Source organism: Piliocolobus tephrosceles, chromosome 5 (genome assembly GCF_002776525.5).
Source record: "Piliocolobus tephrosceles isolate RC106 chromosome 5, ASM277652v3, whole genome shotgun sequence".
In the NCBI taxonomy this organism is placed as follows: domain Eukaryota; kingdom Metazoa; phylum Chordata; class Mammalia; order Primates; family Cercopithecidae; genus Piliocolobus; species Piliocolobus tephrosceles.
In genome coordinates, this window is record NC_045438.1 from 138970680 (window position 1) to 138998164 (window position 27485).

A 27485-nucleotide genomic window follows, 5' to 3' on the forward strand; every position below is an offset into this window, starting at 1 on the left:
CACAGAAATATAAAAGATCACTCAAGGCTGCTATGAACACCTTTATGCACATAAACTAGAAAACCTAGAGAACATGGATAAATTCCTGAAAATATACAACCCTCCTAGATTAAACCAGGAAGAAATGGAAACCCTGAACAGACCAATAACAAGCAGTGAGATTGAAACCATAATTTAAGAAGTTACCAGCTGGGCGCGGTGGCTCACGCCTGTAATCCCAGCAATCTGGGAGGCCTAGGTGGGCGGATCACCTGAGGTCGAGAGTTAAAGACCAGCCTGACCAACATGGAGAAACCCCATCTGTACTAAAAATACAAAAAAATTAGCTGGGTGTGGTAGCGCATGCCTGGAATCCCAGCTACTCAGGAGGCTGAGGCAGGAGAATCACTTGAAACCAGGAGGTGGAGGTTGCAGTGAGCAGAGATCATGCCATTGCACTCCAGCCTGGGCAACAAGAGTGAAATTCCACCTCAAAAAAAAAAAAAAAAAATAGAAAGAAAAGAAAAGGAAAGGAAAAAAAGTTACCAAAAAAAAAAAAAAAACCAAAAAAAAAAAAACAAAAAAAAAAAAAAAACAAGCCCAGAACCACAGCAGAATTCTATCAGACATTAAAAAAACCAGTACCAATGCCATTGACACTATTCCAAAAGCCAGAGAAAGAAGGAATCCTCTCTAAATCATTCTGTGAAGCCAATATCATCCTAATACCAAAACCAGGAAAGGACAAAATGAAAAAAGCAAAACTACAGGCCAATATACCTAATGAACATAGATGCAAAAATCCTCGAAAGAAACTAGTGGCCGGGCACAGTGGCTCACACCTGTAATCCCAGCACTTTCGGAGGCCGAGATGGGTGGATCACCTGAGGTCAGGAGTTTGAGACCAGCCTGACCAACATGGAGAAACCCCATCTCTACTAAAAATACAAAATTAGCTGGGCGTGGTGGTGCATGCCTGTAGTCCCAGCTACTTGGGAGGCTGAGGCAGGAAAATCACTTGGGCCCGGGAGGTGGAGGTTGCAGTGAGCCAACATTGTGCCATTGCACTCCAGGCTGGGCAACAAGAGCGAAACTCTGTCTCGAAAATAAAAAAAAATACTAGCTAACACAATCCAACAGCATACCAAAATGATAATCCACTATGATCAAGTGGGTTTCCTACCAGAGATGCAGGCATGGTTTAACATATGCAAGTCAATAAATGTAATACACCACATAAACAGAATTAAAAATAAAAATCACACGATAATCTCAATAGATGCAGAAAAGTCATTTCACAAAATTCAGCATCCCCTTATGATTAAAACCCTCAGCAAAATCAGCATAGAGGGACATATCTTGAAATAAAAGGCATCTATGACAAATCCACAACCAACTTTATACTGAACAGGGAAAAGTTGAAAACATTCCTGCGGAGAACTGGGACAAGTCAAGGATTCCCACTTTCACCACTTCTATTCAACATAGTACTGAAAGTCCTAGCCAGAGCAATCAGACAAGAAAAAGAAATAAAGGGCATCTAAATCGGTAATGAGGAAGTCAAACTGTCATTGTTTGCTGATGACATGATTGTATACCTAGAAAACCCTAAGGACTCATCCAAAGGGCTCCTAGAACGGGTGAATGAATTCACCGAAGTTTCAGGATACAAATTTAATGTACAAAAATCAGTAGTTCTGCTCACCAACAGCCACCAAGCTGAGAATCAAATCAAGAACTCAACCCCTTTTACTTTAGCTACAACAAAAATAAAATACTTATGAATATACTTAACCAGGCACGTGAAAGACCTCTACAAGGAAAACTACAAAACACTGCTGAAAGTAATTACAGATGACACAGACAAATGGAAACACATCCCATGCTCATGGATGAGTAGAATCAGTATTGTGAAAATGGCCATACTGCCAAAAGCAATCTACAAATTCAATGCAATTTTCATCAAAATAACACCATCATTCCTCACAGAACTGGAAAAAATAATCCTAAAATTCATATGGAACAACAACAAAAAAAGACCCTGCATAGCCAAAGTAAGACTAACCAAAAAGAACAAATCAGTAGGCATTACATTACTCAACTTCAAACTATACTATAAGGCCACAGTCACCAAAACAGCATGGTACTGGTATAAAAATAGGCATATAGACCAATGGAATAGAATAGAGAACCCAGATATAAAGCCAAATACTTACAGTCAACCGAACTTCAACAAAGCGAACAAAAACATAAACTGAGGGAAGGACACCCTATTCAACAAATGGTCCTGGGTTAATAGGCAGGCCACATATAGAAGAATGAAAGTGGATACTCTTCACTCACCCTATACAAAAATCAACTCAAGATGGATCAAAGACTTAAATCTAAGACGTGAAACTGTAACAATTTTAAAAGACAACATAAAAAAAAAAAAAAAAACTTCTAGATATTGGCTTAGGCAAAGACTTCGTGACCAGGAACCCAAAAGCAAATGCAACAAAAACAAAGATAAATAGATGGGATTTAATTAAACTAAAAGCCTCTGCACAGCAAAGAAATAATCAGCAAACAGACAACCCACAGAGTGGGAGAAAAATCTTCATAATCTACACATATGACAAAGATTAATATCCAGAATCTGCAAAGAATTCAAACAAATCAGCAAGAACAAAACAAACAATCCCATCAAAAAACGCACTAAGGATATGAATAAAAAATTCTCAGAAGAAATACACAAATGGCCAACAAACATATGAAAAAAATGCTCAACATCACTAATGATCAGGGAAATGTAAATCAAAACCACAATGCAATAACACCTGACTCCTGCAAGAATGACCATAATCAAAATGTCAAAAAAAAAAAAAAAAAAATAGATGTTGGCATGGATGTGATGAAAAGGGAACACTTTTACACTGCTGGTGAGAATGTAAACTAGTATAACAACTATGGAAAACAGTATGGAGAGTCCTTAAATAACTAAAAGTAGATCTACTGTTTGATCCATCAGTCCCACCATTGGATATCTACCCAGAGGAAACGAAATCATTATACAAAGAAGATACCAGCATACACATGTTAATAACAGCACAATTTGCAATTGCAAAAATATGGAACCAGCCCAAATGCCCATCAGTCATCGAGAAGATAAAGAAAATGATGCATATATATATACACACACACACACACACACACACACACACACACACACACACACCATGGAATACTACTGCGCCATAAAAAGGAATGAAATAATGGCATTCGCAGCAACCTGGATGGAAATGGAGACTATTATTCTAAGTGAAGTAACTCAGGAATGGAAAACCAAACATGATATGTCCTTACTCATAAATGGGAGCTAAGCTATGAGGATGCAAAGACATAAGAATGATAAAATGGACTTTGGGGACTCAGGGGAAGGGGAGTAGGGAGGTGAGAGACAAAAGACTACACATTGGGTACATTGTATGCTGCTCAAGTGATGAGTGCACCAAAATCTCAGAAATCAACACTAAAGAACTTATTCATGTAACCAAACACCACCTGTTGCCTCAAAAACCTATTGAAATTTTAAAAAAACTAAAAAACAAAACAACCCCATCCCCCAAAAAAGAAATAAGGAAGACGTAAATAAGTGGGGAGAAATACTATGTTCAAAGATTGGAATATTCAGTGTTGTTGAGGTACCAAGTCTCCCACAATTGACCTGTAGATTAAAGGCAATTGCAATCAAAATCCTGGCAGGCCTGAACCTAAAAGTTAAAAAAAATAAAAAATAAAAATAAATCCTGGCAGGCTTTTTAAAAAAAGAAATTACCAAGCTGATTTTTCAATTTATATGGAAATCTGAAGGACTTTGAATAGCCACAATAATTTTTACAAAGAAGAAACTTGGAAAATACACACTACCTGATTACAAGACTTACTATAAAGCTCCAGGAATCAAAGCTGTGTTATTGGCATAAGGATAGCCATGAATCAGTGGAATAGAATAAAGGGTTCATGAATAAAACCACACACATGTATGTCTCTAAAACATGCTTCAAGGGGATAGTGTTTTCAACAAATGGTGCTGGAAAAAAAATGACAAGAAAAAGAAGTAACACTGTAACCAAAACTCACTTGATATAAATCATAGATACAAGCATAGGAGCTAAAGTTGCTAGCCTTCTAAAATTGTGCTACCCAATAGGCTATAATCTGAGTCACAAATGTGAGCCACATTGGTAATCTTTAATTTTCTAGTAGCCACATTTTAAAAAGTAAAAAGTAATCAGTGAAATTAATTTTAACAATATGTTTTATTTAATCCAATACATCCAAAATATAATTTTAGCATGTAATCAATATAAAAGATTATTGCCATATTTAAAATTTTTTTCTCATAATTAGTCTTTCTTTAAATTGTCTTAGAGCCTCTAGGGCTTAGAAATTCCTTAATTTTACATCCTGCCATGTCAAGATTTCTCCCAGTTCCAGGGATTCTAGGATTTGCAGAAGACATCAGTACCACTGACATTTCCAACTCTGGGTCCAGGAAAGAAAAAGTACAGAGACACAGTAGGGGCTGGGACGCCCCTACTTAGTCTCCTCCTCTCCCAGTCTTCCTCCACACACCAGGCCCCTCACCCTGCTGGCAACCTAAGGGTTTCATGAAGTGCCAGGCACTGGTAGGAAGTGGTCAGGAGATACACAAACCCTGATCTCCGCAACCCGCCTCAGGAAGTCCTTCTGAAACCTACCCAGCCCCATTCCTGCCGCAGCCTGGGTGCTTTCCCTGGCGGAGCTCCACGTCTGCAGAGTGTGATTCTAGAACACCCTATCTCCCAGTAACCCAGGGCTCCCTCCTTCATCTGCTTCAGGTCTCACCTCGCAGGGCGCCCCTCGGGAAATCTCACACCGATAATAATAACGTAAAATTGCCCCTGCTCCTTTCATCTTCTGTGCTTTGCTTTTCTCTTAATCATCCTTTATTTTCGGACACCCCTGTAGTTGACTTCAGTAACTTTTATTGGCCATATCTTACAACTGAACGTAAATTATTCGACGGCCATGATTTGTGCCTGTTTGGATTTCACCCAAGCGCCTAGAATAGCGCCTGACGAAAAGTAGATACTCAAAAACCGAGGTCTGAATAAATCTAGAGACCAGAACCTCTTAAAGTTGAGTCTGCGGCCGACAGGTCGGTATTTTCCCAATATGTGATTTTTGAGGTCCACAGGGGAGCGGTGGGGAGAGGCTTACCCAGGGTGGTGAGTGCAGCCTCAGTGGCAGAAATCCCCTTGCGCCCCCTCCTGCCGCAGAGGAAGACAGATCCCTGAGTAGCCTCCAGGGCGGAATCCCGGGCGCTTCGGGGAGAGAGTCTGGGCCAAAGCGCCAAAATCCGCCGCTGTCGCTCAGCTGCAGCATGTTTCGCGCTGGGGAGCCTTTCCTGGTGGGCGACCGTCACGGACAATCGACGGGACCAGAAATTAGATTTGAGTCCAGAATCAAGGACCTTTAATCAGGGATTGGAGATGGCAGAGGGCCAGGATTCAGGGAAATAAGACAGCAGGTCCTGTCTGCTTAGGTCACAAATGGGAAGAAGAGGTCGGATGCCAGGGTCCTGGGCTCTCAGTGTTCGGGTGGGGCCAGAATCCTGGACTCTCAAGGCTGGGGAGGGGCCGCCCTCTAAGATCCAATAGGGTGTAGGTTCAGATGCCTGGGTCCTGGAGGTCCGGGGAGTGGCGGAGGAACCGCCCTCGGGTTTCCGATGGACTGGGGACAAATGCTCAGCCCAGTTTGATCCTAGACATCCTTGTAACCCAATATAGTCTCCAACTCCGATGCCATGTCCTTCCCGGTTCCCTCCGTACTAGGGCTGGAGACTTAACTAGTGGATTCCGGGGAGAAGGGATCTTCCTCTCTGGAAGCAGCAGAACAAATTTCAGGGACTCCAAGACCTCGTTCCAAAAACACTGAGAGTCCAAAAACACTGAGAGTCCAAGGCCTCATTCCAAAACCACTGAGAGGCTGCGTACTGGGAGCACAGTATGTCTGCGGGGTGCACCCGGACTTGGGAACCAGGTCTTAGGGCCTGTGGACCTCCCTCTGCCTTGAGGTCAGAGTCCACCGCCACTAACTGGGAAAAAGCATCTGTCGCGGGACAGGGTCGCCCCCATGAGCACAGAGCCCTGTTCTGCGACCGAGATCCGAAGGGGACCCTAGGGAGGTCCCAGGTGGGGAAGGGAAAGGGGAGCTGAGTGTCTGTCCTCAGTCCTTCGGCCACACGGGGGCGCTGCCGCTATGCGCTTGGGTTCTGATGAGCCCCTCTGGAGAGGACGGGGCGGTGGTCTAAGACAGAGATTGTTGACCCAGAAAGGATGTATCAATGAGGTGGGGCTGGGGTTGTCCAAGGGGGTGGAAAGGCTTTCGAAGCCCTGGACTGCGCGGGGTTCCGGTTCTGCGGAACAGAGGAGGGCTCTGGAGCTGCCTCTGAGGTTTCCAATTCCTCCTTGCAAACCCTCTCTCCAGCCTTTTCATGGCAACACTCCAGGAAAATGGAAAGTTGATCATTTTTTTCTTCCACTCCTTAATCCTTTCCTGAGTGCTACTTTTAAATAATTTTATTTTAGAAGAGTTTTAAATTTACATAAAAGTTGCAAAGGTAGTACAGAGTTGCCATCCGCTCCATAGTCAGTTTCCCCTGGTGTGAACATCTCGCATTATTATGGTCCATTTGTCACAGCTAATGAAGCCATTTTCGTACCTTATTATTACTAAATAATAAACTACAGACTTTATTTGGAGTTCATTAGCGTTCCCCTAATGTCCTTTCTGTGTTCCAGGATTCCATTGAGAATATCACATTACATTTAGTCTCCTTCATGCCTCCTTGGCCTCCTCTGGTCTGTGATAGTTCCTGAGATTTTTCCTAATTTTTGATGCCCTTCACAATTTTGGGGAGTACTGACCAGATGTATTGTAAAATGTCCCTCAAGTTGAATTTAGTTAAGGTTTAGATCATGGTTAGTTAGACTATGGTTATGGATGCTTAGATGAGGTGAAGTGCTGTTCTCCAAATACCTTATCAAGAGTATATAATATCAATTTGATGTACCACTGTTGATATTGAAGTTGACCATCCACATTTTAACTTCCTGTAGCTGCCACAACAAATGCCCTCAAAGCTGGCAACTTAAAACAACAGAAAATTATTCTTTCACAGTTCTGGAGGCCCAAACTCCAAAATCAATATACAGGGCCACATTCCCTCTGAAGGCTCTAGGAGCAAATCCATTCCTTGAGTCCTCCAGCTCTGGCAGCTGTAGGTCATTCGTCAGCATACCTTGGCTTGTAGCCCCATTGTTCCAATCTCTGCCTCCTTCTTCACATCACCTTCTCCTCTTCTGACTCTCTCTTCTGTGCACCTGTTAGGAAGACACTTGTCATTGGACTTAGAGCCCACATGGGTCATCCAGGAGGATCTCCTCATTTCAGTATCCTTAGCTTAATTACATCTGCAAAGACCTTTTTTCCAAACAACTTGACATTCACAGCTTCTGGGGACTAGGACAGAAACATATCTTTATGGGGACCACCATTCAACCCACTACATCTGGCTAAGCTAATATTTCCAGAACGGCAATCCACCAGTGCACCCCAGGTTACAATCCTCATTCCCATTCCCAAATAAACTCAATGTATTTGGACATTTCTCTAATGTCTTTTTTTTTTTTTTCTTTTTCTTTTTTAGGTTGAATAATCTGGTGTCAGAAGTGATCCTGAAGAAGGATTACCTCCGGAAGAGACTTTTACAGAGTTTGTTGCTTGATTTCTTGCCTCTGTTTCTGAACATCTTTGAAGAGCAAACTTCACTTTCTAAAAAGGTGGTAATATATGTCAACCCTTTAGAAGCTGTTTGGGCTGTTGTCACCATTCAATGACAGACTTCAGTCTCCCCAAAGAGAAATTATCTGTTGTCAGGATAAACTGGTACATTAATAAACAAAATTGCCATTAGGTGGTGGACCAGTCTTAAGAAAAATGACAGGATGGACAATTAGATCACAGGCTGCCTGTCCACCAAGTAAAAACAAAAATCCTATGCTAGGCACCCTGTTAAAAAACAAATCGCTCCAACCTCTACCATTTCCTCACAGGGATTATAGAATTTTTCTTTTGCTGTTGAGAAATTAATAAGAGGCAGAACAGGATGCCAAAATTCCAAAGCATTCAATATAGGCCCTCTTCTGGGACTCCTGTCAGCTATATGTTCAAAATTTATGGTTGGTGGCTCATGCCTGTAATTCCAGCACCTTGGGAGGCTGAGGTGAAAGGATCGCTTGAGCTCATGAGATTGAAACCATCCTGGGCAACATAGCAAGAGCTCATCTGTATTTTTAAAAATCAAAATAAATAAGAAAAAAAATTAAGGTCCTCTCTTGTGTACGTTTTGAAATCAACGGGTAGAGTACACCAAAGTTAATCTGGCTCTTCAATGGCCATCCTTGGGGTCTTTTGAGTTCCCCAAACTTGTCTTTCTTAAAACAAAACTAGAAGACCACAGTCCTAAAATTAATGTGAATGGGAGGCTTACTTTACTTGGTACTTCAAAGTTTCAAAATGCATTCAGGATTCGAAAATTGCCTCCCTCTAAGATTCTATCACAAAATTAACTGAGACAAACAAACAGTTGAGAAAGGACAACAAGGCTCTAGGGCCCCAGATTGTTCCCTCTCCAGAGGAGATTTCCTGTTCTCTTTCCTCTATTCTTCTCTATCCACCTTTGGCTGAATTACCTTTCCCTCCAATTCCTCAGCTTCCACTAACCCTGAACCTGGACTGTTAAAACTTATTCCCTTAATGGCCGGGAGTGGTGGCTCACGCCTGTAATCCCAGCACTTTAGGAGGCCGAGGTAGGCAGATCACGAGGTCAGGAGATCAGGACCATCCTGGCTAACACGGTGAAATCCTGTCTCTACTAAAAATACAAAAACTTTTTTAGCCGGGCATGGTGGTGGGCGCCTGTAGTCCCAGCTACTCAGGAGGCTGAGGCAGGAGAATGGCGTGAACCCAGGAGGCAGAGCTTGCAGTGAGGCGAGATCGTGCCACTGCACTCCAGCCTGGGCGACAGAGCAAGACTCCGTCTCAAAAAACAAAAAACAAAAAAAACTTATCCCCTTAATGTTAAACTTACTGATTTCCTAAAACCAAAATTTCTTTCTTTTTTTGGAGCAAAGCTGAACTTCGAGCCATTGCCAAGCAATTCCCAAGGGTCACTGAGGACCCTTACCCATTTGCTGATTAATTCAACACAGCACTTCTGGCTTCTCAGCTAGGTTTTTCTAACGCATACCAGTTAGTTCACATACCTGTTGGTGAAGGGCAGGCCCATTACTGGATGGACAATCCTCCTTGGTGTGACACTGTGGAGGGAGGGGCTATTTAGGCAAAAACACCTTCAACGACTATGATAAAAGCCAGAAGCTTAGAAAAAAACCCATGAGGCAATACTTGAGGATTTTTGTAAAACCTTAGATGAAATAATATCCAAACCTATGCCCACGAACCTAATAAACTAGTTTAAAATCATTATACTTGGATCCAGGTTATGTTTGAAGAAAATTCTGCATTACCTGTAGATGTTAAATCTACTTGAGTAGCCTTTAATTCTAAGTTTATGAATGGCTTTTCTTCAAAACGTTCTGAGCTTGGTAAAAGAGCCAGCATGAAATGGGAGACTATGCCCACTTCTGATCTTGTCCATTTGGCAAATCAGTTGTCTGATCCCTTGAGGATACTATTAAGAAAACTGCTAAAATTCTTGGCGGGACGTGGTGGCTCATGCCTCTAATCCCAGTACTTTGGGAGGCCGAGGCGGGCAGATCATGAAATCAGGAGATCGAGACCATCCTGGCTAACATGGTGAAACCCCATCTCTACTAAAAATACAAAAACAAAATTAGCCGGGCATGGTGGTGGGCGCCTGTAGTCCCAGCTATTCAGGAGACTGAGGCAGGAGAATGGCGTGAACCCGGGAAGTGGAGCTTGCAGTGAGCCGAGATCATGCCACTGCACTCCAGCCTAGGCAACAGAGCAAGACTTCATCTCAATTTAAAAAAAAAAAAAAAAATTAAATTCACAAAAATTTAAATAGTACCGAGCATCCTCTGACCACAATGGAATAAAACTAGAAATCAATAACAAGAGGAATTTTGGAAACTACACAAACACATGGAAATTAAACAATATGCTCCTGAATGGCTGGTGGGTCAATGAAGACATTAGGAGGAAAATTTTAAAATTTTTTTGAGGGAGAGGGGTAGAGGAAGATGGCCAAATAGAAGATTTTACCAACTGACCCCCTGATGCAAAGGTACCAATTTATCAACAATCTACACCACAAAAAGCACCTTCACAAGAGCCACTCACAGTACCTGTTAGAGGAGGAAGAGTACAGCAATTGTGAGACATTGCACTGAACACAGTGGTGCCCTGATATAGCAGGAAGCAAAACCGCGTTGAATTCACCTGATGCTGCCAACCAAGGCAGTATCTAAGCCAGCCCTAACCAAAGGTGAATCAACCATTCCAGTGGTCAAAACTTGAGTTCTGGCTGGGTGCAGTGGCTCACACCTCTAATCCCAGCACTTTGGGAGGCCGAGGCAGGTAGATCACCTGAGGTCAGGATTTTGAGACCAGCCTGATCAATATGGAGAAACCCTATCTCTACTAAAAATACAAAAGTTAGCCAGACATGGTGGCACATGCCTGTAGTCCCAGCTACTTGGGAGGCTGAGACAGGATAATTGCTTGTACTCATGAGGCGGAGGTTGCAGTAAGTCGAGATCACGCCACTACACTCCAGCCTGGGCGACAGAGCGAGACTTAATCTCAAAAAACAAAACAAAACAAAAACAAAAGAAAACTTGAGTTCTGCCAAGCCTCACCATCATGGGCTAAAAGGCTCTAGGGCTCTAGGGCTCTAAATAAACTTGAAAGTCAGTTTAGGCCTCAAGGACTGGAACTCCTAAGCAAGTCCTAGTGCTGAATTGGGCTCAGAGCCACTGGACTGGAGGAGCACACGACCTACTGAGACACCAGCTAGGGTGGCTAAGGGAGTGCTTGCATCACCCTTCCCCCAAACCCAGGCTGCAGAGCTCATGGATCCAAGAGAGACTCTTTCCTTCCACTTGAGAAGAGAGAGAAGAGTAAAGAGGACTTTTTCTTGCATCTTGGATGCCAGCTCAGCCACGTTAGAATAGAGCACCAGCCAGAATCATGCGTTCCGCTCTCCAGGCCCTAGCTCCCAGATTACATTTCTAGGCACACCCTGGGCTGAAAGGGAACCCACTACCTTGAAGGGAAGAAACCAGTCCTGGCAGGACCCATCATGTACTGACTAAAGAGCCCTTGTGCCCTGAATAACCAGCAGCAATAGCCAGAGAGTATGCCATGGGCTTTGGGTGAGACTCTGTGACTTCCTGGCTTCAGGTGAAACTCACCACATTCCCACCTTTGGTGGCTGTAGGGTGAGACTCCTGCTTCAGAAAAGTGAAGGGAAAAGTAAAGAAGGCTTAGTCCTGCACCTTAGGTACCAGCTTGACCACAGGAGGGTACAACACCAAGCAGGCTCTTGGGGTCCCTGATTCCAGGCCTTGGATCTTGGATGGCATTTTTGGGCCTGCACTGGGCCAAAGGGGAGCCCACTACCCTGAATGGTAAGTCCCAGACCAGGCAACGTTCATCACAAGCTGAGAGCCCTCGAGTCTTAAGAAAACATCGGCAGTAGCCTGGCAATACTCTCCATGGGCCTGTGGTGATGTCAGCCATAGGTGAGGCTCCTCTGCCTGTGAAAAGGGGAGAGAAGAGTTGGAAAGACTGCATCTCATGGTTTGAATGCCAGCTCAGCCACGGTACAATAGAATACCAGGTGGAGTTCTAAGGTTTGTTATGCCAGCCCTTGGCTTCCAGACAGCACCTCTGGACCTGCCTGGGTCCTAGGGGAAGCCACCATCCCAAAGGGAAAGACAAAGCCTGTCTGGCTTCACCACCTGCTGATTGTAGAGTCCCCAGGGCCTTCAGTGAACACAGGCAGTAGCCAGGTAGTGGTCACAGCCACCCTTGGGTGAGCATCAGTGCTGTGCTGGCTTCAGGTCTCATCTAGCACAGTCCCAGTGGTGGTGGCCACAGGGCTACTTGTGTCACCTCACCACCAGCTCCAGGTGGCCCAGCACAGAAAAGGAGACTCCATATGTTTGGGAGAAAGTAAGGGAAGAGAGCAAGAGTCTCTACCTGGTAATCCAGAGAATTCTTCCTGGTCTTATCCAAGACCACCAAGGCAATACCTCTATAAGTTTGGAATAACCACAGTGCTACTGGGCTTGAGATGCCCCCTAATGCAGATATGGCTTAGATCATAACACCCAAGTCCTTTTGAATACCTGGAAAACCTTCCCAGGAAGGACAGGTACATATAAACCCAGACTGCAAAGACTACAATAAATACCTAACTCTTTAATGCCCAGACACTAATGAACATCTACAAGCATCAGCACCATTCAGGAAAACATGACCTCAGCAAACCATCTAAATAAGGCACCAGGGACCAATCCTGGAGAAACAGAGACATGTGACCTTTCAGACAAAAAATTCAAAATAACCGCTTGAGGAAATTCAAAGAAATTCAAGATAACACAGAGGAGTTCGGAAGTTTATCGGATAAATTTAACAAAGAGATTGAAATAATTGAAACAAATCAAGCAGATATTCTGCAGTTGAAAAATGCAACCGATGGCCGGGCGCAGTGGCTCAAGCCTGTAATCCCAGCACTTTGGGAGGCCGAGACGGGCGGATCACAAGGTCAGGAGATCGAGACCATCCTGGCTAACACGGTGAAACCCCGTCTCTACAAAAAAATACAAAAAAAACTAGCCGGGCCAGGTGGTGGGCGCCTGTAGTCCCAGCTACCCGGGAGGCTGAGGCAGGAGAATGGCGGGAACCCGGGAGGCGGAGCTTGCAGTGAGCTGAGATCCGGCCACTGCACTCCAGCCTGGGCGACAGAGCGAGACTCTGTCTCAACAAAAAAAAAAAGAAAAGAAAAAAGAAAAATGCAACTGATATACTGCAAGACGCGTCAGTCTCTTAATAGAAGAATTAATTTTAAAAAGAAGAAAGATTTAGTGAGGTTGAAGACAGGCTATTTGAAAATACAGAGGAGACAAAAAAAAAAAAAAATGACACAGGCATACAAGATCTAGAAAATAGCCTCAAAAGGGAAAATCTAAGAATTACTGGCCTTAAAGAGGAGGTAAAGAAAGAGATAGAGGTAGAAAGTTTACTCAAAGGGATAATAACAGAAAACTTCCCAAACCTAGAGAAAGATATAAATATCCAAGTAAATGAAGGTTATAACCTAGAGAAAGATATAAATATCCAAGTAAATGAAGGTTATAGAACACCAAGCAGATTTAACCCAAAGAAGACTACCTCAAGGCATTTAATAAGCAAACTCCCAACGGTCAAAGATAAAAATACAATATCCTAAAAGCAGCAAGAGAAAAAGAACAAATAGCATACAATAGAGCTCAAATACATCTGGCAACAGACTTTTCAGCGGAAACTTTACAGGTCAGGAGACAGTAGCATGACGTATTTAAAGTACTGAAGGAAAAAAACTTTTACCCTAGAATAGTATATCCAGTGAAAATATCCTTCAAACAGAAAGGAGAAAAAAAGACTTTTCTAGACAAACAAAAGCTGAAGGATTTAATTAACCCCAGAACTGTCTTACAAGAAATGCTAAAGGGATTATTCAATCAGAAAGAAAAAGATATTAATGAGCAATAAGAAATCATCAGAAGGTACAAAACTCACTGGTAATAGTTTAGTACACAGAAAAAAAAACACAGAATATTATTATAACAAGGGTACTGTGGTATATAAACTACTCATATTTTAAGTGGAAAGACTAAAAGATGAACCAATAAAAAATAACTGCAACAACTTTTTGAGACATAGATTGTACAATAAGATATAAATAGAAACAACAGGTTAAAAAGCAGGGGATGAAGTTAAGGTATAGAGTTTTTATTAGTTTTCTTTTTGCCTGTTTGTTTATGCAAACAGTGTTCAGTTGTTATTAGCTTAAAATAATGGATTATAAGATATCATTTGTAAGCTTCACGGTAACCTCAAATCAAAAACATGCAACGGATACCCAAAAAACAAAAAGCAAGAAATTAAATCCTATCACCAGAGAAAATCACCTTCACTAAAAGGAAGACATGAAGGAAAGAATGAAGGAAGAGAAGACCACAAAACAACTAGAAAACAAATAACAAAATGTCCTCCCTTATCAATAATAACATTGAATATTAATGGACTAACCTCTCCAGTCAAAAGACAACATGACCGAATGGATAAGATAACAGGACCCAATGATCTGTTCCCTACAAGAAACGCATGTTGCCTATTAAAAAACACATAGACTGAAAATAAACGAATGGAAAAAGATATTCCATGCCAATGGAAATCAAAAAGAGCAGGAGTAGTTACACCTATATCAAACAAAATAGATTTCAAGACAAAAACTATAAGAAGAGACAGAAAAGGTCACTAAATAATGATAAAAGGGTCAATTCAGTAAGAGAATATAACAATTGTAAACAGATACACACCCAACACTGAAGCACCCAGTTATATAAAGCAATTATTATTACAGCTACAGAGAGATCAATCTCAACACAGTAACGGCTGGAGACTTTAGCGCCACACTTTCAGCACTGAACAGATCATTTAGACAGAAAATCAACAAAGAAACATTGGACTTAATCTGCGCTACAGACTAAATGGAACTACTAGATACTTACAGAGTATTCCGTCCAATGGATGCAGAATACACATTTTTCTCCTCAGCACATGGATCATTCTCGAGGATCATTCTCAAGGATCTATATGTTTGTCACAAAACAAATCTTAAAACATTCACAAAAATTGAAATTTCAAGCATTTTCCCTGGCCAAAATGGAATAAAACTAGAAATCAGTAACAAGAGCAATTCTGGAAACCATACAAACACATGGAAATTAAACAACATGCTCCTGAATCACTGGTGGATCAATGAAGACATTAAGAAGAAAACTGAAAAATGTCTTGAAGCAAAGGATAATGGAAACACAACACACCAAAACTTCCGGGATACAGTAAAAGCAGTGCTAACAGGGAAGTTTATAGCTGTAACTGGCTACATCAAAAAAGAAAAAAGCTTCAAATGAACAATCTAACAATGCATCTTAAAGAACTAGAAAAGCAAGGGCAAAGCAAACCCAAAATTAGTAGAAGAAAAGAAATAAAGATCAGAGAAGTAAATGAATTTGAAATGAAGAAAACAATACAAAAGATGAATGAAACAAGTTAGTTTTTTGCAAAGTTAAACAATATTGACAAACTTTTAGCCAGACTAAGAAAAAAAGACAGAAGACCCAAATAAATAAAGATTAAAAAGGACAGATTACAACTGATACTGCAGAAATTCAAAGAATCATTAATGGCTACTCTGAGTAAGTATATGCCAATAAATTGAAATACCTAGAAGAAATGGATAAATTCCTAGACACATACAACCTACCAAGACTGAACAGTGAAGAAATCCAAAACCTGAACAGACCAATAGCAAGTAATGAAAGTTGTAATAAAAAGTCTCCCAGCAAAATAAAAGCCCGGGACCCACTGGTTCCACTGCTAAATACTACCAAACGTGTAAAGAAAAACTAATACCAATCTTACTCAAACTACTCCAAAAAGAAGAGGAGGGAACACTTCCAAATTCATGCTAGGAGGCCAGTATTACCCTGATACCATAACCAGACAAAGGCACATCAAAATAAAGAAAACTGGCTGAGTGCAGTAGCTCACACCTGTAATCTCAACGCTTTGGGAGCCTGAGGCAGGTGGATCACTTGAGGTCAGGAGTTCAAGACTAGCCTGGCCGACATGGTGAGACTGTCTCTGCTAAAAATACAACAATTGGCCAGGTGTGGTGGCGTGTGCCTATAGTCCCAGCTACTCAGAAGGCTGAGGCAGTAGAATCGCTTGAACCCAGAAGGTGGAGGTTGCAGTGAACTGAGATCATGCCATTGCACTCCAGCCTGCGTGACAGAGCAAGACTCTGTCTCCAAAAAGTAAAGAAAAGAAAACTATAGGCTAATATTACTGACAAATATTAATGCAGAAATCTTCAGCAAAATACTAGCAAATCAAAATCAGTAACACATTAAAAAAGATGGTTCATCATGACCAAGTGGGATTTATCCTAGGGATGCAAGGACGATTCAAAGTATGCAAATCAATCAATGTGATACATCATATCAACAGAATGAAAGACAAAAACCATATGATTATTTCGATTGATGGTGAAAAAACATTGATAAAATTCAACATTCCTTCATGATAAAGACCCCCAAAAAACTGAGTATAAAAGGAACATGGCTGAACATAATAAAAACCATATACAACAGACCCACAGGTGCATCACACTGAATGTGGAAAACTTGAAAGCCTTTCCTCTAAGGTCAGGAACACAGCAAGGTTGCCTTCTTTCACAACTGTTATTCAACATAGTATTGAAAGTCCTACTTAGAGCAATTAGACAAGAGAAAGAAATAGAGGTCAAATTCTCTTTGTTTGCAGATGATATAATCTTACATTTGGAAAAATCTAAAGACTCCACCAAAAAACTATTAGAACTAATAAGCAAATTCAGTAAACTTGCAGGATACAAAATCAACATACAAAAATTAGTAGCAGGCTGGGCATGGTGGCTCACACCTGTAATCCCAGCAATTTGGGAGACCGAGGCAGGCAGATCACTTGAGGCCAGGTGTTCAAGACCAGCCTAGCCAACATGGTAAAAGCCCCATCTCTGCTAAAACTACAAAAAATTAGCCAGGCGTGGCCGTGGGTCTCTCTAATCCCAGCTAATTGAGAGGCTGAGGTACAAGAATCGCTTGAACACAGGAGGCAGAGGTTGCAGTGAGCAGAGATCATGCCTCTGCATTTCAGCCTAAGCGACAAAGTGAAAGTCTGTCTCAAAAAAAAAAAAAAAAAAAAAAAATTAGTAGCAGCAGGACGCGGTTGTTCATACCTATAATCTTGTCACTTTAGGAGACCGAGGCAGGAGGATCACTTAAGTCTAAGAGTGCAAGGCCAGCCTAGGCAACATAGGGAGACACCGGACTGTACAAAAAAAATTTTTTTTTTGAGACGGAGTCTCGCTCTGTCGCCCAGGCTGAAGTGCAGTGGCGCCATCTCGGCTCACTGCAACCTCTGCCTCCTGGGTTGACGCCATTCTCATGCCTCAGCATCCCGAGTACCTGGGTCTACAGGCGCCCACCACGACGCCCAGCTAATTTTTTTGTATTTTAGTAGACATGGGGTTTCATCATGTTGGCCAGGATGGTCTCGATCTCCTGACCTTGTGATCCGCCTGCCTCAGCCTCCTAAAGTGCTGGGATTACAGGCGTGAGCCACCGCTCCCAGCTAAAAAAAAAAAAAAATTTTTTTAAATTAGCTGAGTATGGTGTCACCTGCCTGTGGTCTCAACTATTTGGCAGGCTGAGGTGGTAGGTTGAGGCTGCAGTGAGCTATGATCCCACCACTGCATTAGTCGTTAGTACAAGATCCATTCAATGAGCGAGATAGACCAATCTATTTTAATGTAACAGAATACAAATATTTAACAATAGGGATTCAGGTTGTATCTCACCTCTAAGAAATTACCAGTTGCTAAGACTTCCAGTACTATGCTGAATAGAAGTGATGAAAGTGGGGATCCTTGTCTTGTTCCAGTTCTCAGGGAAAATGCTTTCATCTTTTCCCCATTCAATATAATGTTGGCTGTGGATTTGTCATAGATGGCTTTCTATGTCAATTTTGCTGAGAGTTTTAATCATAAAGGGATGCTGGATTTTGTCAAATGATTTTTCTGCATCTATTGAGATGATCATATGATTTCTGTTTTTAAAATCTGTTTATGTGGTGTATCACATTTATTGACTTGTGGTTTTTTGTTTTTTGGCTTTGGGGGGTGGGTTTAGTAGAGATGGGGTTTCACCATGTTGGCCAGGCTGGTCTTGAACTCCTCACCTCAAGTGACCTGCACGTCTCAGCCTCTCAAAGTGCTGGGATTACAGGCATGAGCCACCACACCGGGACTGACTTGTATATGTTAAACCATCCCTGCATCCCTGGTTTGAAACCCACTTAATCATGTTAGATTGTCTTTTATATGCTGTTGGATTCAATTAGCTAGTATTTTATTGAGTATTTTTGCATGTTCATCAGGGATATTGGTCTAGCCAGAGCAATCAGACAGAGAAAGAAATAAAAGGCATCCAAATCAGAAAAGAGAAAGTCAAATTATCGCTGTCCACTGATGACATGATCATATACCTAGAAAACCCTAAAGACTCATCGAAAAAGCTCCTAGATCTGATAAATGGATTCAGTAAAATTTCAGGATACAAATATCAATGTAGACAAATCAGTAACATCAACAGTGACCAAGCTGAGAATCAAATCAAGAACTCAACCCCTTTTACAGCAGCTGCAAAACCAAATAAAATATGTAGGATATACCTAACCAAAGAGGTGAAAGTCTTCTGCAAGAAAAACTACAGAACACTGCTGAAAGAAATCATAGATGACACAAACAAATGGAAACACATCCCATTTTCATGGATGGGTAGAATCAATATTGTGAAAATGACCATACTGCCAAAAGCAATCTATAAATTCAATGCAATTCCCATCAAAATAACATCATCATTCTTCACGGAATTGGAAAAAAAAATCCTAAAATGCATATGGAACCAAAAAAGAGCCTGCATAGCCAAAGCAAAACTAACCAAAAAAGAACAAATCTGCAGGCATCACATTAGCTGACTTCAAACTATAACACAAGGCTATAGTCACCAAAACAGCATGGTACGGGTATAAAAATAGGCACATAGACCAGTGGAATAGAATAGGGAACCCAGAAATGAAACCAAATACAGCCAACTGATCTTTGACAAAGCAAACAAAAACATAAGGAAAGGACACCCTGTTCAACAAATGGTGCTGTGATAATTGTCAGGCCACATGTAGAAGAATGAAACTGGATCCTTATCTCTCACCTTATATAGAAACCAACTCAAGATGGATCAAAGACTTAAATCTGAGACCCGACACCATAAAAATTCTAGAATATAACATCAGAAAAACTCTGCTAGACATTGTTTAGGCAAAGAGTTCATGACCAACAACCCAAAAGCAAATGCAACAAAAACGAAGATAAGTAGATGGGACTTAATTAAACTAGAAAGCTTCTGCACAGGGAAAGAAATAATCAACAGAGTAAACAGACAGTCTACAGAGTGGGAGAAAATATTCACAAACTATGAATCTGACAAAGAACTAATATCTAGAATCTACAAGGAATTCAAACAAATCAGCAAAAAAAATAAATAATCCCATCAAAAAGTACACTAAGGACATGAATAGACAATCTTCAAAAGAAATATACAAATGGCCAACATATGTGAAAAAATGCTCAATATCACCAATTATCAGAGAAATGTAAGTCAAAGCCACAATGCCATACTACCTTATTCTTGCAAGAATGGCCATAAAAAAATAAAATAGATGTTGGCGTGAATGTGGTGAAAATGGAGCATTTTCATACTGCTGGGAGGAATGTAAAGTAGTACAAACACTACGGAAAATAGCTTAGAGATTCCTTAAAGAACTAAAGCTAGATCTGTCATTTGACCCAGCAATCTCGCTACTGGATATCTACCCAAAGGAAAAGGAGACATTATACGAAAAAGATACTTGAGGCGGGGTGCGGTGGATCACGCCTGTAATCCGAGCACTTTGGGAGGCTGAGGCGGGCAGATCACGAGGTCAGGAGATCAAGACCATCCTGGCTAACACAGTGAAACCCTGTCTCTACTAAAAATACCAAAACAAAATTAGCCGGGCATGGTGGCGGTCGCCTGTAGTCCCAGCTACTCAGGAGGCTGAGGCAGGAGAATGGCGTCAACCCAGGAGGTGGAGGTTGCAGTGAGCCGAGATAATGCCACTGTACTGCAGCCTGTGCGACAGAGCCAGACCCCGTCTCAAAAAAAAAAAAAGAAAAAGATATTTGTACAAGCAGATTGATAGCAGCACAATTCGTGATTGCAAAAATATGGAACCAGCCCAAATGCCATCAGTCAATGAATGGATAAACAAAATGTGATTATATATATTATATATATATATTATATATATATATATTATATATATATATAATGGAATACTACACAGTCGTAAAAAGAAAGGAAATAATGGCATTCAAAGCAACCTGGATGATGTTGGAGATCATTATTCTAAGTGAATTAACTCTGGTATGGAAAACCAAGCATTGTATGTTCTTACTTATAAATGGGAGCTAAGCTATGAGAACACAAAGGCATAAGAATGATACTTTGGGAACTGGTGGGGGAAGGGTGGGAGGGAGGTGAGGGATAAAAGACTACACATTGTGTACAGTGTACACTAATCGGGTGCTGGATGTACCAAAATCTCAGAAATCACCACCAAAGAACTTATCCATGTAAACAAACACCACCTGTTCCCCAAAAACTATTGGAATTTAAAAATGTTTTAAATAAATAAAATTTAAAAATTTAAAAATGGATTATTTGCTTTCAAAAAAAAGAAATCACCACTTGTACAGTTTCTGTGTAATGTGAAATATGAATATCCACAATTACATGAAAAGCTGTTAAAAATAATCCTCCCAGTCCGGGCATGGTAGCTCACACATGTTGTTCCAGCTACTGGGAAGGCTGAGGTGAGAGAATCCCTTGAGCCCAGAAGTTCCAGGCTGCAGTGAGCTATGATGGTGTCACTGCACTCCAGCCTGGGTGACAGAGAGAGACCCTGTCTCTAAACAATAGCAATAATAATCCTTCCTTTTTCAAATCAATATTTGTGTAAGGCTAGATTTTTTTAAATATACACTTCAATCAAAGTAAGAGAATGGCTAAGATGCAGCTGGAGGCCATAAACCTAAGTGACTTAATGCAGGAACATAAAACCAAATACTGCATCTTCTCACTTATAATTGGGAGCTACACACTGAGTGCACATGGACATAAACATGCGTACAACAGGCACTGCAGACGACTAGAGTGGAGAGGGTGGGGACATGGGTTGAAAAACTACCTGTGGTGGGTACTCTGTTCACTACCTGAGTGACAGGATCCATACCCCAAACCTCAGCATCAGACAACATACCCATGTAACAAATCGGCACATGTACCCCCTGTATCTATTTTTTTTTTTTTTTTTTTTTGAGACAGTTTCACTCTTGTTGCTCAGGTTGGAGTGCAATAGCGTGATCTCGGCTCACCGCAACCTCCGCCTCCCGGGTTCAAGCGATTCTCCTGCCTCAGCCTCCTGAGTAGCTGGGATTACAGGCATGCACCACCATGCCCAGCTCCTTTTGTATTTTTAGTAGAGACGGGGTTTCTGTATGTTGATCCAGCTGGTCTCAAACTCCCGATCTCAAGTGATCCACCTGCCTCGGCCTCCCAAAGTGCTGGGATTACAGGCGTGAGCCACCGCGCCCGGCCACCCCCTGTATCTAAAATAAAAGTTAAAATTTTAAAAATTAGTAAATAAGAGAATGTATGCTATGAGCCAAAATGACGCTTGCAAAATTTTCCAAAAACGATACTTACGAAAATGAAAAATAATCACTCTTCTTGTTACCAAAAATCTTGGTAGCTGCAGAAGGTGGGATCTTTCCTCATTGGGAGTCGCAGAGCCAATACATGAAACCGAAAGTGAGCCTCAAGCAGAGCAAGCTTTATTTCCTGCACAGGACTTCTAAAGGCGAGAACAGCTCTCCCAGATCAACTTCTCCGCTAGCGGGGCGGCTAGTGAGGGGTGAGGGGGCTAAAATGTAGTATTGCTCTAATGGAGGGGCTGGGCATTAAAAGTGAGGGGGAGGAATATTCATATGTTTTATGGGAACAGGCATTGAACTTCTCCAAACCGGTAATACTGCTTTCCTTTCGGTCCTTTTAGGACTTCTACTCATTGTCATGGAGATTGTCAACTGTCATGGCACGGATGGGAGTGCAATTTAGCTTGGAAACGGGATTACAATGAAGCGTGAGGTCTTTCTGAAGTCATTTGGCCGGCTCTCTTGGTTGTAAAGAGTCTCAGCTGGTTTGACCTCAAAGGCAACTTCTTGAATCAGATACTGTTTTTTTGTTTTTGTTTTTGTTGTTTCTTCTTTTTTTCCCCAGACGTGTCACTCTGTCGCCCAGGTTGGAGTGCAGTGGTGTGATCTCGGCTCACTGCAACTACCACCTCCCAAGTTCAAGCAATTCGCCTGTCTCAGCCTCCCGAGTAGCTGGAATTACGGGCGCACACCACCACACCCAGCTAATTTTTGTATTGTTAGTAGAGAAGGGGTTTCATCATGTTGGCCAGGTTAGTCTTGAACTCCTGACCTCGTGATCTGCCCTCCCCAGCCTACCAAAATGCTGCGATTACAGGCGTGAGCCACCGTGCCCTGCCTATACACTGTTAATTTTGGAAAAATTAAAAGTTAGGTGGGTTTTTTGCATTAAATATATGTTATTTCTGCTCAAGAGATCAAGACCATCCTGGCCAACATGGTGAAACCCCGCCTCTACTAAAAACACAAAAATCAGCTGGGCGCGGTGGCGCACGCTTGTAGTCCCAGTTACTGGGGAGGCTGAGGCAGGAGAATCGCTTGAACCCGGGAGAAGGAGGTTACGGTGAGCCGAGATCGTTCCACTGCACTCCAGCCTGCGGACAGAGCAAGACTCTGACTCAAAAAAAAAAAAAAAAAAAAAAAAACCAAAAAGTTGTTTCCATTAACATGTAATGGGTTATTAATATTATATTAAATGAATTAATATTTTTTTAATATTTTGTTTTAATCTGTTTTAATTTATATATGATAAAACTTGACACAAGCCACAGAAAATTTATTTGGGTCCTCACTAATTTCTTTTTTCTTGTTACCCAGGCTGGAGGGCAATGGCGGGATCTTGGTTCACCGCAACCTCCGCCTCCTGGGTTCAAGCGATTCTCCTGCCTCTACCTCCCAAATAGCCAGGCCTCTACCTCCCAAATAGCCAGGATTACAGTCATGCGCCGACACCACGCCCAGCTAATTTTTTGGATTTTTAGTAGAGATGGGGTTTCTCCATATTGGTCAGGCTGGTCTCGAACTCCCAACCTCAGGTGATCAGCCCGCCTTGGCCTCCCAAAGTGCCGGGAGTACAGGCGTGAGCCACCGCGCCCAGCCTCACTAATTTCTAAGCGTGCACAGAGATACTGAAACCTAAAAGTTTAAGAACGGCGGGCTAATTGCTGGGGGCGGTAGCTCACGCCTGTAATTCCAACACTTTGGGATTTAAAACAATACAGTATTTAACAATACAGGCTCACGCCTGTAAACACAGTACCTTGGGAGGCCGACGTGGACGAATCGCTTGAACCCAGGAGTTTGAGACTAGCCTTGGCAACATGGCGAAAACCCGACTCCACAAAATACAAAAAAAAAAAAAAAAAAAAAAAAATCGCCGGGTAGGCGGGTCGCAGTGGCTGACGCCTGTAATCCCAGCACTCTGGGAGGCTGAGGCGGGCGGATCACGAGGTCAAGAGATCGAGACCATTCTGGCTAACACAGTGAAACCCCGTCTCTACTAAAAATACAAAAAATTATCCGGGCGTGGTGGCGGGCGCCTGTAGTCCCAGCTACTCGGGAGGCTGAGGCAGGTGAATGGTGTGAACCCGGGAGGCGGAGGTTGCAGTGAGCCGAGATCGTGCCACTGCACTCCAGCCTGGGCGACAGAGTGAGACTGTCTCAGAAAAAAAAAAAAAAAAAAAGTCCGGGCAGGGTGGCTCATGCCGGTAATCCTAGCACTTTGAGAGGCCGAGATGGGAGGATCGCTTTAGTCCAGAAGTTCGAGACCAGCCTGGTCAACGGCGCGAGACATCCCACCCCCCCCAACACACACAGACACACACACAGACACACACAGACACACACACAGACACACACAGACACACACACACGAAAAAAACACTGATTTACACAGTTTACACAGTCCCTGGGCCAGGACTCAGGGAGATAGTGTAACAAAGAGCGCTCGGGTCAGGAGGTGAGAGCGCAGAACAATGTCCCAGGTCCCCGGGCGTGGCTCTCAGGGTCTCAGGCCCCAAGGGCATAGTGTGGAGACCAGCGAGGCGCAGCGTTGGGGATTCCACACCCACTTTCATTTCCTCTCGTAACCTGGTCGTGTCCTTCCTCCTGGATACTCATGACGCAGAGTCAGTTCTCATTCCCAATGGGTGTCCGGTTTCTAGAGAAGCCAATCAGCGTCGCCACGACTCCCGACTATAAAGTCCCCACGCACCCACCCGGATTCAGAAGGCTCTGCCGACTCAGAGGATGGCGCCATGGCGCTACGAACCCTACTTCTGCTCTCGGCCCTTACCAAGACCTGGGCAGGTGAGTGCGGGGTCGGGATGGAAGCGGCCTCTACCCGGAGGAGAGAGGAGCCGGACCGGCGGGGGCGCAGGACTCGGGGAGCCGCGCCCGGAGTAGGGCCGGACCGGTCTCAGCCCCTCCTCGCCCCCAGGCTCCCACTCCTTGAAGTATTTCCACACTTCCGTGTCCCGGCCCGGCCTCGGGGAGCCCCGCTTCATCTCCGTGGGCTATGTGGACGACACCCAGTTCGTGCGGTTCGACAGCGACGCCGCGAGTCCGAGGATGGAGCCGCGGGCGCCGTGGATGGAGCAGGAGGGGCCGGAGTATTGGGACCAGGAGACACGGAGCGCCAGGGACACCGCACAGACTTTCCGAGTGAACCTGAAGACCCTGCGCGGCTACTACAACCAGAGCGAGGCCGGTGAGTGACCCCGGCCCGGGGCGCAGGTCACGACCCCTCCCCATCCCTCACGGACAACGCGGGTCCCCTCGAGTCTCCGGGTCTAAGATCACCCCCAGGCTGCGGAACCCGCCCAGACCCTCGACCTGGCAGAGTCCCAGGCTCCTTTACCCGGTTTCATTTTCAGTTTAGGCCAAAATCCCCGCGGGTTGGCGGCCACAGGGGCGGTACTCGGTGGGCGGGACTGACTAGCGGGCGGGGCCAGGGTCTCATACCCTCCAGTGGATGCACGGCTGCGACCTGGGGCCGGACGGGCGTTTCCTCCGCGGGTATGAACAGTTCGCCTACGACGGCAAGGATTATCTCACCCTGAATGAGGACCTGCGCTCCTGGTCCGCGGTGGACACGGCGGCTCAAATCTCCGAGCAAAAGTCAAATGATGGCCCTGAGACGGAGCACCAGAGAGTCTACCTGGAAGACACATGCGTGGAGTGGCTCCGCAAATACCTGGAGAAGGGGAAGGAGACGCTGCAGGACCTGAGTAAGAGGGTCCACAGGGCTACTCTCCCATCTCCTTCTTGGGCTAGGACTGTGCCCACAGCTGACAGACCTCAAACAGTAGAAGACACGGGGATGGAAGCCAGAATACCCCTCCCTTGGATCAGGAGAGGGGGTAGTGACCCCAGTACAGGAGATCCTGTACCAGAGAGTGACTCTCTTAAATGACCAGCCTTCTCTCAGGGACAATTAAGGAATCTAGTCTCGCTGGAGAGTCCATTCTTCAAATGAACTGATGAGCAGTTCTCTTTGACTCAGTGTTAGGAATCGTGGGGGAGCTTCTCTCGTGCCTGGTTCTCAGCCCCACACCAAGAGTTTTTGGAGGTCTTGACTCCAGCTTTTCTCAGTCACTCAGCATCCGCACAGGCCAGGACCAGAAATCCCTTTTCACCTTCTATCCTGGGCTATCTCACCCCGATTCTAGAACTTTCCAAGGAATAAGAGGCTATCCCAGATCCCTAAGTTCAGGCTGGTGTCAAGGTTTTGTCCTCTTCTCCTACTATAATTGTCCTCTTCCTTCTCAGGATGGTCACATGGGTGCTGCTGGGGTGTCCCATGAGAGATACAAAGTGTCTGAATTTTCTAACTCTTCCCCTCAGAACCCCCAAAGACACATTTAACCCACCACCCCATCTCTGATCATGAGGCCACCCTGAGGTGCTGGGCCCTGGGCTTCTACCCTGCGGAGATCACAGTGACCTGGCAGCGGGATGGGAAGGACCAGACCCAGGACACGGAGCTTGTGGAGACCAGGCCTGCAGGGGATGGAACCTTCCAGAAGTGGGCAGCTGTGGTGGTGCCTTCTGGAGAGGAACAGAGATACACGTGCCATGTGCAGCATGAGGGGCTATCCGAGCCCCTCACCCTGAGATGGGGTAAGGAAGGGAATGGGAGGTCATGTCTCTTAGGGAAAGCATGAAGCCCTTCTGAAGCCCTTCCGCAGGGTCAGGGCTGAGGCCTGGGAGTCAGGGCCCCTTATGTTCCCCTGTTTTCCCAGAGCCGTCTTCCCAACCCTCCATCCCAATCGTGGGCATCATTGCTGGCCTGGTTGTCCTTGGAGCTGTGGTCACTGGAGCTGTGGTCGCTGCTGTGATGTGGAGGAGGAAGAGCTCAGGTGGGGAAGGGAGAGGGGTATAGTCTGAGTTTTCTTGTCCCACTGGGGGTTTCAAGCCCTAGGTAGAAGTGTGTCCTGCCTTGTTACTGGGAAGCACCATCCACACACACGGGCCGACCCAGCCTGGGCCCTGTGTGCCAGCACCTACTCTTTTTTTTGAGATGGAATCTTGGCTCTCTCACCCAGGCTGGAGTGCAATGGCTTGGTTTCAGTTCACTGTAACCTCTGCCTCCCTCCCAGGTTCAAGCGATTCTCCTGCCTCTGCCTCCCGAGTAGCTGGGACTATGTGTGTGTGCCACCACACCTGGCTAATTTTTTTTTTTGTATTTTTAGTAGAGATGGGGTTTCACTGTTGGCCAGACTGGTCTCGAACTCCTGACCTCGTGATCCACCTGCCTCGGCCTCACAAAGTGCTGGGATTACAGGCGTGAGCCACCACGCCTGGGGTACCTGTGACCATGAAGGACAGATTTATCACCTTGATGATTGTGGTGATGGGGATCTGAGCCCAGCAGTCACAGGTCACAGGGGAAGGTCCCTGCTGAGGACAGACCTCAGGAGGGCAATTGGTCCAGGACCCACACTTGCTTTCTTCATGCTTCCTGATCCTGCCCTGGGTCTGCAGTCACAGTTCTGGATACTTCTCTGGGATCCAAGACTAGGAGGTTCCTCTAGGACCTTATGGCCCTGCCTCCTTCCTGGCCCCTCACAGGACATTTTCTTCCAACAGGTAGAAAAGGAGGGAGCTACTCTCAGGCTGTGTGTAAGTGGCGGGGGCGGGAGTGTGGAAGAGCTCGTCCACCCCATAATTCCTCCTGCACCACATCTCCTGTGGGCTCTAACCAGGTCTTGTTTTTGTTCTACCCCAGGTAGCGACAGTGCCCAGG

The 27485-nt window shown here is 44.1% G+C and overlaps 1 protein-coding gene and 1 long non-coding RNA gene across 2 annotated transcripts; one reads left to right on the plus strand and one right to left on the minus strand.

Annotated features, from left to right (window-relative positions):
• Positions 1 to 4304: 4304 nt before the first annotated feature.
• LOC113220149 lies at positions 4305 to 15169 on the minus strand. The gene is made up of 3 exons (XR_003307080.1): positions 14832 to 15169; positions 9333 to 9386; positions 4305 to 7388 (listed from the first exon to the last, which is right to left on the minus strand). It is a non-coding gene; the product is annotated as an uncharacterized LOC113220149 (long non-coding RNA).
• Positions 15170 to 24366: 9197 nt separating this feature from the next.
• On the plus strand, positions 24367 to 27288 carry LOC111527830 (patr class I histocompatibility antigen, alpha chain E). The gene is made up of 6 exons (XM_026448881.2): positions 24367 to 24547; positions 24678 to 24947; positions 25192 to 25467; positions 26084 to 26359; positions 26482 to 26598; positions 27224 to 27288. The coding sequence occupies exons 1-6, from the start codon at positions 24496 to 24498 to the stop codon at positions 27271 to 27273; spliced, it is 1041 nt and encodes a 346-aa protein (XP_026304666.2). The 5' UTR covers positions 24367 to 24495; the 3' UTR covers positions 27274 to 27288.
• The last annotated feature ends 197 nt before the right edge of the window (positions 27289 to 27485 follow it).

Bases quoted from the DNA above. Each gene is read 5' to 3' on its own strand.
- LOC111527830 (XM_026448881.2), top strand. From the start codon at position 24,496: ATGGCGCTACGAACCCTACTTCTGCTCTCGGCCCTTACCAAGACCTGG. The intron at 25,468-26,083 runs GTAAGAGGGTCC...TCTTCCCCTCAG, and splicing joins GGAGACGCTGCAGGACCTGA to AACCCCCAAAGACACATTTA. The intron at 26,360-26,481 runs GTAAGGAAGGGA...CTGTTTTCCCAG, and splicing joins GCCCCTCACCCTGAGATGGG to AGCCGTCTTCCCAACCCTCC.